This window comes from Metarhizium brunneum, chromosome 4 (genome assembly GCF_013426205.1).
Source record: "Metarhizium brunneum chromosome 4, complete sequence".
Classification (NCBI taxonomy): Eukaryota; Fungi; Ascomycota; class Sordariomycetes; order Hypocreales; family Clavicipitaceae; genus Metarhizium; species Metarhizium brunneum.
The window spans coordinates 1,955,319-1,967,069 of NC_089425.1; the positions used below are offsets into that span (position 1 = coordinate 1,955,319).

General features: G+C 50.5%; 5 protein-coding genes across 5 annotated transcripts; 1 reads left to right on the forward strand and 4 right to left on the reverse strand.

Moving 5' to 3' along the window:
• Positions 1 to 21: 21 nt before the first annotated feature.
• FN3KRP (Ketosamine-3-kinase) lies at positions 22 to 1,154 on the reverse strand (the record flags this gene model as incomplete). The annotated part of the gene is made up of 3 exons (XM_014690326.1): positions 22 to 118; positions 209 to 893; positions 968 to 1,154. The coding sequence occupies 3 exons, from the start codon at positions 1,152 to 1,154 to the stop codon at positions 22 to 24; spliced, it is 969 nt and encodes a 322-aa protein (XP_014545812.1).
• Positions 1,155 to 3,969: 2,815 nt separating this feature from the next.
• Positions 3,970 to 5,567, reverse strand: tca-9_0 (Succinate--CoA ligase [ADP-forming] subunit beta; the record flags this gene model as incomplete). The annotated part of the gene is made up of 4 exons (XM_014690325.1): positions 3,970 to 4,013; positions 4,093 to 5,242; positions 5,326 to 5,421; positions 5,514 to 5,567. 4 exons carry the CDS (start codon positions 5,565 to 5,567, stop codon positions 3,970 to 3,972), a joined length of 1,344 nt encoding a protein of 447 aa, XP_014545811.1.
• A 1,024-nt stretch (positions 5,568 to 6,591) lies between these two features.
• Positions 6,592 to 8,387, forward strand: CYP52A3-B (Cytochrome P450 52A3-B; the record flags this gene model as incomplete). The annotated part of the gene is made up of 5 exons (XM_014690324.2): positions 6,592 to 6,757; positions 6,835 to 7,303; positions 7,369 to 7,437; positions 7,492 to 8,192; positions 8,263 to 8,387. The coding sequence occupies 5 exons, from the start codon at positions 6,592 to 6,594 to the stop codon at positions 8,385 to 8,387; spliced, it is 1,530 nt and encodes a 509-aa protein (XP_014545810.2).
• A 226-nt stretch (positions 8,388 to 8,613) lies between these two features.
• ogt (Methylated-DNA--protein-cysteine methyltransferase) lies at positions 8,614 to 9,084 on the reverse strand (the record flags this gene model as incomplete). The annotated part of the gene is made up of 1 exon (XM_014690322.1): positions 8,614 to 9,084. The coding sequence occupies one exon, from the start codon at positions 9,082 to 9,084 to the stop codon at positions 8,614 to 8,616; it is 471 nt and encodes a 156-aa protein (XP_014545808.1).
• Positions 9,085 to 9,956: 872 nt separating this feature from the next.
• Positions 9,957 to 10,897, reverse strand: ISA1 (Iron-sulfur assembly protein 1; the record flags this gene model as incomplete). Its single annotated transcript, XM_014690321.2, has 2 exons — positions 9,957 to 9,994; positions 10,063 to 10,897. The coding sequence occupies 2 exons, from the start codon at positions 10,895 to 10,897 to the stop codon at positions 9,957 to 9,959; spliced, it is 873 nt and encodes a 290-aa protein (XP_014545807.2).
• Between the last annotated feature and the right edge of the window lie 854 nt (positions 10,898 to 11,751).

An 11,751-nucleotide genomic window follows, 5' to 3' on the forward strand; every position in this document is an offset into this window, starting at 1 on the left:
GGTGCCTCTCTTTTTTCATGTCTAGCTGCCGTATTTCGCAATTAGCTTTCTCAAAAGGGACATGGCTCCTCCGCGATAGCCACCACCAAATATGGCAAAGTGATTCAAGTGGTGATATCTGCAATTGTCAGTCTACAACCAATCGAACTCCCCAACGCAAGAACGCGAGGGGGGGGGCAGAGAACCCAGGCAGCGTATGTCAACTTACAACTCATAAAGCGCCACTCTGTCTTCCCACTCGTGTTTTGGTTCTGCCTTTGGGACCAGCCTTTCATATTCCTTCCAAAAACTGGCCCCATACCCTCCAAACATGTTCATTATACCCAACTCATACTCGGAATGGCCGTATACAGCAGAAGGGTCAAAGACGACTTCTTCTGCGCCGCCCTTGCCGCCAATTCGCCCCTTGGAGTGATTTCCACTCCACAAATCGCCATGTATAACCACCGGTGTTATGTCCTTCATGGTAGACTCGCCTAGTAGCCGAGGGACGACTTTGCTAGCCACCGTTTCGACGGCTTTACTCAACTCGGCATCGCTGCCGTTGTTCCTCACGCAGTGTTTGAGAATACTCCGAAGTCGGTTGTCGGCGTAGAACACGGCCCAAGATGATTTCCACGAATTGTCTTGGGCGGTCTCGCCGCAGCACGTTGAGACAGGGAACCCAAACATGGGCTTGTCGTGGCCATCCGGGATGGGAGCTGGTGTGGTATGCAGTCTGGCAAGTTTGGCTGCCAGGGAAAGTCCCGAACCCCCGGGGGCCGTAGACCCCAAGTCGAGAAAGTCGGTGACGAGGAAGTACTTGTTCGGGGTGGACATGGCTCCATGAGCATGGGATTTGGGGCAAAGGCTGGGAACGGCACTGTGGATGGCATTTAGGGATGAATGCTCGCCTGCAGTCACAGAGTCAGTGGTGTTTGATCCCTCGGAGGGCCAAGGTCTGGATGCGCAGACCATACGATCGTACCCTTGAACATGAGCTCAGCAGCGCTGCCAGTACCGGTCTTTACGAAGTAGTTGATGGACTGGCCGTCGATTGTGGCGGATAGCTTGAAGGTGGCTGCGAAGCCGGAGGAGCCATGGGAGGCAATCTCGGCATGCTGGTCATCTATGCCGAGGGCTTTTAGAATCGCAGGATCGACATTGGGAGCCATGGTCATCGTATGGGAAGCTTGAGGGAAACCTGGAGCCGTCGGCAATGGCGTTGGGCAAACATCAGATTAGCAATGCGCATGATGGCGGGGTGACGTCAAATGGACGGATGGCGGCATGCAGAGCAGAACGGAGTTTATGCGCCCAGCCATGATTGCCCACGGCCACCCCCGAGAATGAGCAAAGGGCATAACTTGTTAGAGATGCAGACGTAGAAAATCCCATAATGATATATTAATAATAATATACTTTGATATCGTGAACCGTGAAAACATTACAACGCTTTGTTCGCCCGTGATGCCTTGTGTTACCAAGCATCTCGACACTGTGGTGTAAGTCGCCAGGGCACGACGACCAGAGTACCAGACCAGACACAAAAGAAAAAGAAGAAGAAATCATGGCGCCATGCCCGGATGTCGTCTTCCCTTGTCTGACAAGTGCTTGATGACTGTATATGCAACGTGAACTCCTCCCCTCCCGACGCCTTGTACCCCCTAAAAATGGTATTTTAGTACCCCGATCCAATCCATCAAATCAATGCTTATATGAAGTATCCCCGCGTGTCCAGTCGTTGGGCCATGCTGATAAAAGTATTGGCCTAGTTCTCGGAGACGAGCTCTACATGCGTCGTCGTCGTAGTGGTGTCTCGGCTGCTCACTGAGACGGTATCCGGTTCCCGCCCAGGTCGTGACAGTGAATCAGTCGAGCTGGACTTCAGATTTGAGGAAGTTGTATGTCTTGATGGTCCCATTCGAGGTTGCTGGGCAAGGATATTGTAGCAGTTGGCACATGGACAAACTGGGTTCGTGTTCAGAGGTGGTGGAGGAGCCATGTGGCGGGCGAACCAACTCTGTTTCTTGGAAGGCATGTTGAGAACGGAATGTGTAGAGAAAGGTACAAGGAAATGTGTAGCCGGTTCAAAATGAGGAGGCGTGTGTTGTGCAGTGTAGATCGAGGCCTGTGCTGCTCTTTATGGCTTTCCCATCTGAACACGTCAGTCCAACGAGGGAGGAGTTGCATATTTATATTCTTCAGAGCAGCCGCCACCATTACCCTCCTCCAACACCGCTTCCATGCCAAGCGTGTGTCGAAGGATCCTGAATCGAGGCGTTATACTTGCACCGAGTCTATTCCCGTGGTGGGGCAGCAATCTGTGCCATCTGTGCCGTGTCCTTGAGCTACTAGTAATAACTTGTGTCAGCTGGGAATAAGCCCGATTTGTTCGTTCGCACCGGAGTCAGCGGGTAGCTCCACTTAATCTTGTTAAATCGTTTGACCCTTGTGAGGCTGGCTGGTCCAAGGATTCGATTTCCAAACCACCCTCTGGTGATAGCCGAACATTGCCGAAAAGCCCTGTCAATTTTTCTTCTCGTGTAGAACTAGAACTTCAGATTGGGTCTGTTGACGCTCAAAAGGGCCTCTTCTGATATAATGTATCAAGTTTGCGTCATGTTAAATCGTATGTTGGTTGTCAATATCCGGGCTTTGCAGTCCGAACAAGAGTTGGCTGTGTGAGTTGATGAACCTGGATTCCCATTTCCGCCTTGGGTCTAGTGTGCAGTTCGAGTTTTCTCGGCATGCCTGGCCATGACACAGTTGCTATCGAACGGTGCAAAATCTCATTCAAATTTCCATGTTGCCAAAGGCTACTAGTGTCGACTAGTCAACTGGTGGTGGCCTCTGGCAACAACGCCTTGCTTACCTAACTTGAGTACATATGTCAATGGTACATGCACATGTACATTGTGTACAGTTGGCTGTCTAAAGCTTAAAGACGGAAAAGATGGTCTTTGAGTTGCGCTCGGTGCACATTCGGCCTTCGCAATTCTTCCAGACTCTCGCACTGAGAGCCTTTTGCATTCGGGCTTGGTCTCCGAAACCCCGAAACTACTACTGCTTAATGCGGAATGACTATCCTCTGACAGATCGCAATTTTCTACGCCTTTCTTTCCAAAATTACACAATCCCCGGCCGGGGAAGCCTCGTGCAAGCCTGCCGTGTCTCCGCTCTCTTCCCGCAACAGCCAGATCAGTCACACACCACACATGCGTACAACCGTAGCAGTGCATACCAGCGTTGAAATAAATGGCATGCCTAGCTCGGCTCATCCGGCCCTGCCCGGCATCAAAAGTGGACATCTGAATGGTCAGGGTCGCATCCTGCGCCACGTATAACGCGCCCGCGCCGGGTACGTATTATCAACACAACACAGCACCAGATGACTTGTAATGAACGGCCCTTCCGTCCGAATCGGCAGTAACCGAGTGATGCCGACGATGGCGTTGCATTCAATGACAGGCGTGTGCAGGCGAAGCACCTGTCTCAGCTGATTCGTGCCGTGGTGTGCATTTGTACTTTGACGGACTAGTAGTTGCTACAAATTCCCCATGTCGCCGTTTTTAACTTGCAAAGTTGTATCCCAAAGCCACAAATATGCGAATCGACGGATTGCCCGACACGTCCAAGGTGTTTTGTCCATAAATGCGGCTCAGTTCGGCTCGCCATCAAGTTGTGGTGTTAAATCCTAGTGCAGACATATTGAGCATTGTCAAATGCAGCTCTGTGGTCTCGCCTTTGAAGCCTCCACCCTCAATAAACCATCACGGCACTCGTCTCCATCACTCCATCAGGCGGATCATGCCAATGTGATAAATGGCAAACAACCCAAATCCGATTCTATTAACTGCGAAAGGCTGGTTGCATGATACGTCAACAATACACTAGGCCGCCATCTGAGGCAACATTACTTGGAGCCTCCAAAAATCCTGAAATATTACACGAAATGCCAGTCTTTCCCAGTCCACGAGATGCATAATTTTAGATACCCAGGGTGAACTCGACGCCAACGTCAATATCACGAGCTGCAAACCGCAAATTGTTAGGGATTTCTGAACCCGTGGAATGACGTTTGGAGAGTGAAAGTGGGACACAAAAACTTACCCAGCTTGACGACCTTTGACAGCTGCACAGACTTTTCAGCGGCGCTTTGCAAATCATCAATGGAGAAAATCTTCATGCCAGACTCGTTGATGATCTTGTGAGCCTGCTCAACGTTGGTGCCCTGCAGACGAGCGATGATGGGGATCTTAAGGTTGAGGTTCTCGACAGTCTTGATCAGTCCGGTGGCGATGTGGTCGCAACGAACAATACCACCGAAGATGTTGACGAAGATGGCGGTGACCTTGGGGTCGCTGGTGATGAGCTCAAAGGCCTCCTGAATTGCCGCAGGGGTAGCGCCACCACCGACGTCAAGGAAGTTGGCGGGCTGTCCACCGTTGAGCTTGATGATATCCATGGTGGCCATGGCCAAACCAGCACCGTTGACGAGGCAGCCAATGTCGCCATCGAGCTTAATGAAGTTGAGTCCAGACTTGGCTGCGCGGACCTCATCAGGGTCCTCCTGACTGGTGTCACGCCACTCGAAAACCTCTTTCTGGCGGAAATCGGCATTGTCATCGAAGCCAAACTTGGCATCCATGCACAGAACCTGGTGGTCGTTGGTCTCAGAGAGAGGGTTGATCTCAATCTGAGTGGAGTCGCGCTCGAGGAAGATCTTGTACAACTTCTGGATGGTATCCTTGGCATCCTCAACGCACTGCTCACTAAAGCCCAGCTTGGTGGCAATGCCACGGGCAATGTCGTCCGTTACACCAGTGTTGATGTCAATGTATGTGGTGATGATGGCGTCGGGGCTCTCTTTGGCTACGGTCTCGATATCCATGCCACCCTGGGACGAGGAGACGATAACAGGGGACTGGGAGGCACGATCCATGAGGATAGCTAGATAAAATTCGCGACGAGCGAACTTGCGCTCGCAAATATAGACAGCGTTGCAGAGACGGCCACCAGCACCGGTCTGCTTGGTGATGAGCTTGTGGCCAATCATTTGCTGGGCAAACATCTCGGCCTCGTGAGGAGAGTAAATGACGCGGACGCCCCCCTTGAGGCCGTTGTCAAAGGTACCCTTGCCTCGTCCACCGGCGAGGACCTGAGCCTTGATGACCATGTCCTCGGTGCCAATCTCCTTTGCGACAGCCTTGGCTTCTTCGGCAGTTTTGGCAACAGCGCCCTTAGGAACACCGATACCATACTATGTGCACCATATGGTCAGTAAGAGCAAGTATTTAGCTGCTACCAGAGGATGACGATCCGGGGCAGTCGGGGCTTTGTTACCTGTCGCAGGAGGTCGGCAGAGAGGTACTCGTGAATACTCAGAGCTCGTCGTTGTTGTGCAACGCCAGGGAATCTGACGGCGGGGGCGACCTGAAGCTGTTGAGCAACATGTAGTTAGCAGCTTGATACTAAGGGGATGGCAAGGGAAAAAAATGCGCTAGGTCATGGACGAGACCAGACTGACGAACCTTGGAGGCGTTGAGCGCCGATGCCAGGGCACGGCTGCGTCCGATGTTGAACATGTTGGCGGGAGACTGGCAGCTGCCAATTGACTCGTGACGGAGGAAATAGAGGTATTCGCGATGAGGTCAAGGTGAAAGGACGGGAATGAGGTAAAGGCACAAGGCACCGAAACAGCTCTCAAACCTCAAACGGGAAACCAGCGTGGCAGCTTGGGCCTAGCCAACCCGAGTTTCGCCGGCACTTGGGCGGAAAAAGGTAGCGCCGTCCCCATAGCAGCTTGAGCAAACAGGTCAGAAAGTCACTCGTCAAGATGGCAGCCATCGTTGCTCGTGCCTCGTGCATCAATTGAGCGAACAGGATGGATCAGGCCTATTCACCACCTCTTTGTAACAGCGGCAGTGGCTTTTTTATGCAGAATCCAGATTTTTCGAACTTGTGTGTCCCATGTTGCGTTGTTGACCGACTCCCCGATGTGTCTGGTGCATCCCAGCACCTTCAGCAACCACCAGTTGCGACTTCCTCTCTGGTCAATGCTAAAAGCATCGATGACACATGATCAGTTACAGGGCTGACAAAAGCTTCCATCGTTTATCTCGTTTCTTCACATCTCTTATCCTACACCGGTATTCGATCATTGTTCGTCGAAGGCGGTGTTTTCTTCGTTCGCACCTTCACCAACCAAAACCCCTGCATCCCCCATTGATCTGTTGCAGTTCCACCATGCGCACCATCGTCTTTAGAACGAGGCCCCCGGACCCCTGCCTAGCACCTCGGAATGCATCCAATCCAGAGGCGCCATCTGATTTGCAATATGCATCTCGTACAACCAGCCATTCCCCCATCACCAACCGGACGAGGCCCGTCCTTCAACTCTCCGGCTTGTTGTGAGATTGTGTGTATGCTTCCGGAGCCCGGACCATGAAAAGAAGCTATCAACTTGCGCGCATGCCCTATGCCGACATGGGCCAACCTCATCACATCGGTCACCTTCATTTGCATTTCTCCCATTCTCATTCTTCACAGGCGTTTTTCCATCTTTCTGCTTCCTTCACTGTGAATTGATACTTTGATATTGTGAAAATAATGAGTATTATGCGAGAAATCCGGTCCGCTCCATCATGGATTACCATTGTGGCTGTCGGCGTCTTCGCTTTCTCACTCGTATGGATTAGACACAAAGTAGCTGGGGTTCGAATTCAGCTCGCCGGTGGTACCAGGGCGCCGGTGCTAGCAGCCAACCTGCTTTCCGGTATGAAGACGCAAGAAACTACTTTACAATTTCTTCAGCATTGATTCTATTCACTAACACGCCGTTTCAAAATACAGCTACCAAACTATATATTGATATTGGGACCCATCAGTATAATAACAAGCTCGCCCAATGGTGTAATGGTATATTGGACAGCAAGCAAAGCAACTATGCCGAGTTTAGTTTGACCGGGAAGAAAAGAGTTCTCATTACACGGGAGCCTGAGCAGATCAAGGCCATCTTAGCTACCAAATTTGCCAACTTCGGACATGGTCCCCAGTGGCACCGTCTATGGCGACCATTTCTCGGGAAGGGCATATTTGCGACTGACGGTGATGATTGGCATCGCAGCAGGGGACTAATTCGGCCAATGTTTGTCAAGGACAGACTGCGAAATCTGGTGATTTTCGACAATTGTACCAGGAAACTCTTGTCAACGTTGCCACCATCTGGGACGACAGTGGACATCAAGGACGTGTTTTACAGATGGACTCTGGATACTACTACGGAGTTTCTCCTGGGAGAAAATACCAATAGTCTGGACAAGTAAGTAACTAGTAACCAGTTACATACTCACAAGGTTGTATATGCTAACTATGGCATCTATAAAGCCCCCATAATGAAGTTGCAGAGGCAATGTCTGTCGCTCAAAGGATTCAAATGTACATATTCGTCTTAAAGTATGCCATTTCCCTGAACCATTGTCGCAAAGCACGTTTTAACAAATCCTACAGTCCAATAGCCCCTCTGATTCCAAAAGGAGATTATTATCGTTCCATCAGAAAACTGGAAGAATTCATTGAACCAATAATCCAACGCGCTATTTCATTACCTCAACATGAGCTCGAGGAGCTTTCAAAAATTGACACTCAATATACCTTTCTTCATAGTATCGCTCGAGTAACAAAAGACCCAAAAATAATTCGGGACGAAATCATGTCAGTCCTCCTGGCTGGGAGGGATACTACTGCAGCTACATTGTCGTGGGCTATGTATGAGATGGCATATGTCCCCGAGACTTGGGCGAAGCTGCGCGAGGAGATCCTCAACGAATTAGGTCCCCACGGCATGCCGACGTATGAAACACTAAAGAACATACAGTACCTGAAGAATGTCCTCAACGAGGTGCTTCGGCTTCACCCAGCTGTACCGATCAACATGCGTCAAGCTTTAGAGGACACTGTGATCCCAGGTGCTCCTGGCCAACCCGACGTCGCCCTCCTGAAGGGAGATACGGTCACAATCAACACAATCGGCATGCATGCCCGAAAAGACTTGTATCCTCCCATTTCCAAACATTTTGCTGATCCGGCCATTTTCAGTCCAGAACGTTGGGAGCATTGGATCCCGACCCCGTGGACCTATACGCCGTTTAGTGGCGGACCTAGGATATGTGTGGGTCAGAACTTTGCTTTGACTGAAATGGCCTTTTGCTGTGAGTCGATATAAGTCGTCAAAGTCCATATAGAAAGGAGATTTTTGCTTACTGACACGCTTTGGTGCAGTGGTTCGCTTAGCCCAAACATATGAGAGGCTCGAGTATCGAGGAGACTGGCATGCACAGCGCTTACGGGCTGACATTATCGGGACGCCCGCACTTGAAGTGCCCATAGCGCTGTTCGAGCCATAAATTTTCAACGTATATATGAATGAAACGATGAAACGACACGATGCGGAATGCGGCAATGAATTTGATTCCGTTTCAGACACAAAAATTCTTCTCTATTTATCCATAACTCCCTGGTAGATACCCAAATACAATTCGTACACATGAATGAATAAGGAAATGAGTGTGGCCTACAATTAAGTTGCCATTATCGAGCGCAACCACAAGAGCATCAAGATTGGAGAAAGGCTCATGCACTCCTTTGCAACCACCCTGTCCACGGTGTACTCAAAACCTTGCCTTTATCATCAAATTTAATGCCCTCGCCCTTGAGAAGACTTCGTTTCTCATCGAGCGTGATTCCCTCTCCATCCCGCGGCCATTTTCCCTTGAAACCTCCCAGCGTCATACCAGTCGCGACGACTCTGTGACAAGGGACTTCAGGTGCGAAAGGATTGCGTCGCAGGGCATTGCCTACCGCCCTGGGTGACGAGCCAAGGTACTTGGAGAGTAGACCGTAGGTAGTGACCTGGCCCTCGGGGATGTGGCAAAGCGCCGTCCAGACTCGCTTCTCAAAATCCGTACGGCTGGAGCGGGCGATTCGTGAGAGTTGCACTTGCATGCTCGCAGGGGTACTTGCTGGCATGGCCGACTTCTTGCGGGATGTTTTGGCGCCCGAGGCAGCGGGATTGCCGTCTTTGCGTTTGCCGTACAGGGCCATTGGGGATCGGCAAACCCGTGTGCGTTGAACGGAAGCTCGTGTCCGGGTATGTGAAATTGTATACAAGAATGGATGGGGCAGAGAGCGTTTGGGAATTGTTTACAAATGGGATAATCAGAGGAGTGTAGTGGAGGTTGAGCTGCGCACAATTATATATGTTTTTTCTTGGGTTGTTGCTTTGGATGTGTTAGCCAAGTGCTTCTTCCATGGGAAGGAAGTATTGATCGGCCCGCGTGAATCGTCAACTCGAATGACAAACCCAGGCGTGAATCTTCCACATCGAAAGCAACACGCGACGCCAACCCACGTGACGCCACTTACGCGCTTCGTTGTCGAATCGAACGAACCCAGCGAGTAATTCCAAAGCAATTGCGACTAAACAGTCATTTATGACTCTATCGGACATGAAGACTATGGAGATTTTTAGTGATCATATCAGCATTAGTATCATTACGCTACATATGTTTCTATTCAATGCAGCATTCTAGCACAATCCTCCCAATGACTTTGTCCGCCGTGAGTACATGTACAATGAGTGGGACTGATGATTTAATAACTTTGCAGGCATTCCTGCGAATATGCCGTCCGTGTGAAATACAAGTCCAATGATGCGCCACATGATGCTATGACATCTTCTACGATTTCGGCCGGTCGTGCTGGTTGATGGTATCGTGAGACGATTGTGTTGAAAATGGCCTTCAATACAAAAGTCCGAGTTGTCAGGAACCTGCGAAACCGCACGAGACTTCCCTCGTCAGAAATTTGTGCTCCGTGAGATGCAGTGTTTGTGTAATATATAGCCGCCCTCGTCTCAGGGACGGTATGAGCATGTTTCTTATCTCGCTGTTGCTGTATTGTTCTTTCTCTGCGTTTTACACCATGAAGGATTCGCCGCAGCCGCATTGTTCCTCTGTATATCCCGGTCAGCGCCTGCTTGATCCTCCCCGGTTCAAGGCAAAAAGAAGAAGAAGAACGTACTTATGTTGGGATTCTTGAAAACGAACCGTTGGTTCAGCTTGTCCTCGGCCCAGTCCATTTCGGTTCCGATGATGCTAAACAGGGCTTTGCTATCGATGAGCACCTTGACTCCATCTTGCTCGACCATCTCATCAAATGTGCCAGGCTTGTCCACATATTCCAGGTGATACGCCAGACCACTGCAGCCCCGGTTACGAACGCCGACTTTGATGATCTTGGGCTCCGGCTGGTCTAGCATCGACCGAAGCTGCTCTACAGCGGCGGGCGTGAGTTTCATGGCCGCTTTCCGAGGACGTAACTTTGGCCGTGGGCGCGTAGCTCTGGGCTTTTGTGCTGCTGGTTCGCTTGCCTTTGAGATTGACGCTGGCTCTTTCGCTAGCTCTTTCGCTGGCGCTTTCGAGTCTGGAGTGGCGGGCGGTGTTGCGGGAGTTGCTTGTCTTGGTGGCGGGCGTGTCTCGTGGACCTGTGGCAGAGCCTCTGGGGGGGCTATCGGGGTCTCTGGAATGCTATCCCTATTGACATTGCGGGTGGTGGATGTCGGTAATGAGTATGAATGATATGCTGAGGCGAATTGTCGACGCGCCGAAATCTGCCGAAGTGAGTGGCAACTTTGTCGGAGTGCGACACGAGCTACCAGAGTGCGGGCGTTCATCTCGGCGGCATGAGGTCCAAATTGTATTCGCGAAATCAGTTCAGTAATGGTGCTGCTGGACTGGCAGGGTTGCTCATGCTGGATTTCACGAGGTGTTTGTTGGAAGAAGCAATCGATTGTCTTCTCCAGGTCGGCTGACAAAGGCATCGACAAACGGATGGGGCTTCGGTTACCGTGTGGCATGATTGAGTAATGCCGCATCCGGCCGAGCCAATCAGCGACTACAAATTACTAACTGCGCATGTTGCCACTCTGGAATAGGGTAGGCATTTAGACACGGGTCACGACGAAGTTCTGGCATGGATGGGATTTAACACAATATTAAAGTACCAACATGTAATACTAGTAGTAATAATGGCGATATTGATAACAATATGATTTTCAACCCATTTTTGGCAACATATACACAGCTTAGGCATTGCCCACTTGGCCCGGAACCTGTGTGGTGTTTTTGATCTTCTCGACGTATCTCTCTTCTTCGTCTTTATCCAGCCTGGATATGATTTTTCTTCTTCTTTTTTTTTTCGAGCTCGTAGTTTATAATAACACGATGGATTTTCAAGGTGCTGTAATATGTCGGGTGAAAGATGATTTACCTCGCCACAGCCGAGTAAGCAGGCAACAGGTGCTAACACAGTCCCGAGATAGTACCTCCATACGACCGGACCGGACAGATTCGTGAGTGTTTGGAACCAGACTCACGCTTCACCGCATTTTACACTAAAATCCCATGTCGCGGACCTTTGTAAATGCACAACATGGGACGAAGCAGGTTCCGTTTGTTCACATACGGCATGTCGCGATCAAACCAGCTGGCTACCCTAAACACTAAAATACTCACAATCAAGATTCCAACAAACTGCTATGCTGTACCGTGACCAAATGCACTGTTAATTCAGCCACTGCAGTTCAACCCCGTGGCATCGCAACAGGCACCGGCGAGATTCTAGTCCGCTCAGCCCTTGGACGAGCATGTTGAACGGCATTCAACAACTCAGCCGGAACACAACCATGCTCCATCGTACTCCCGTAACCCC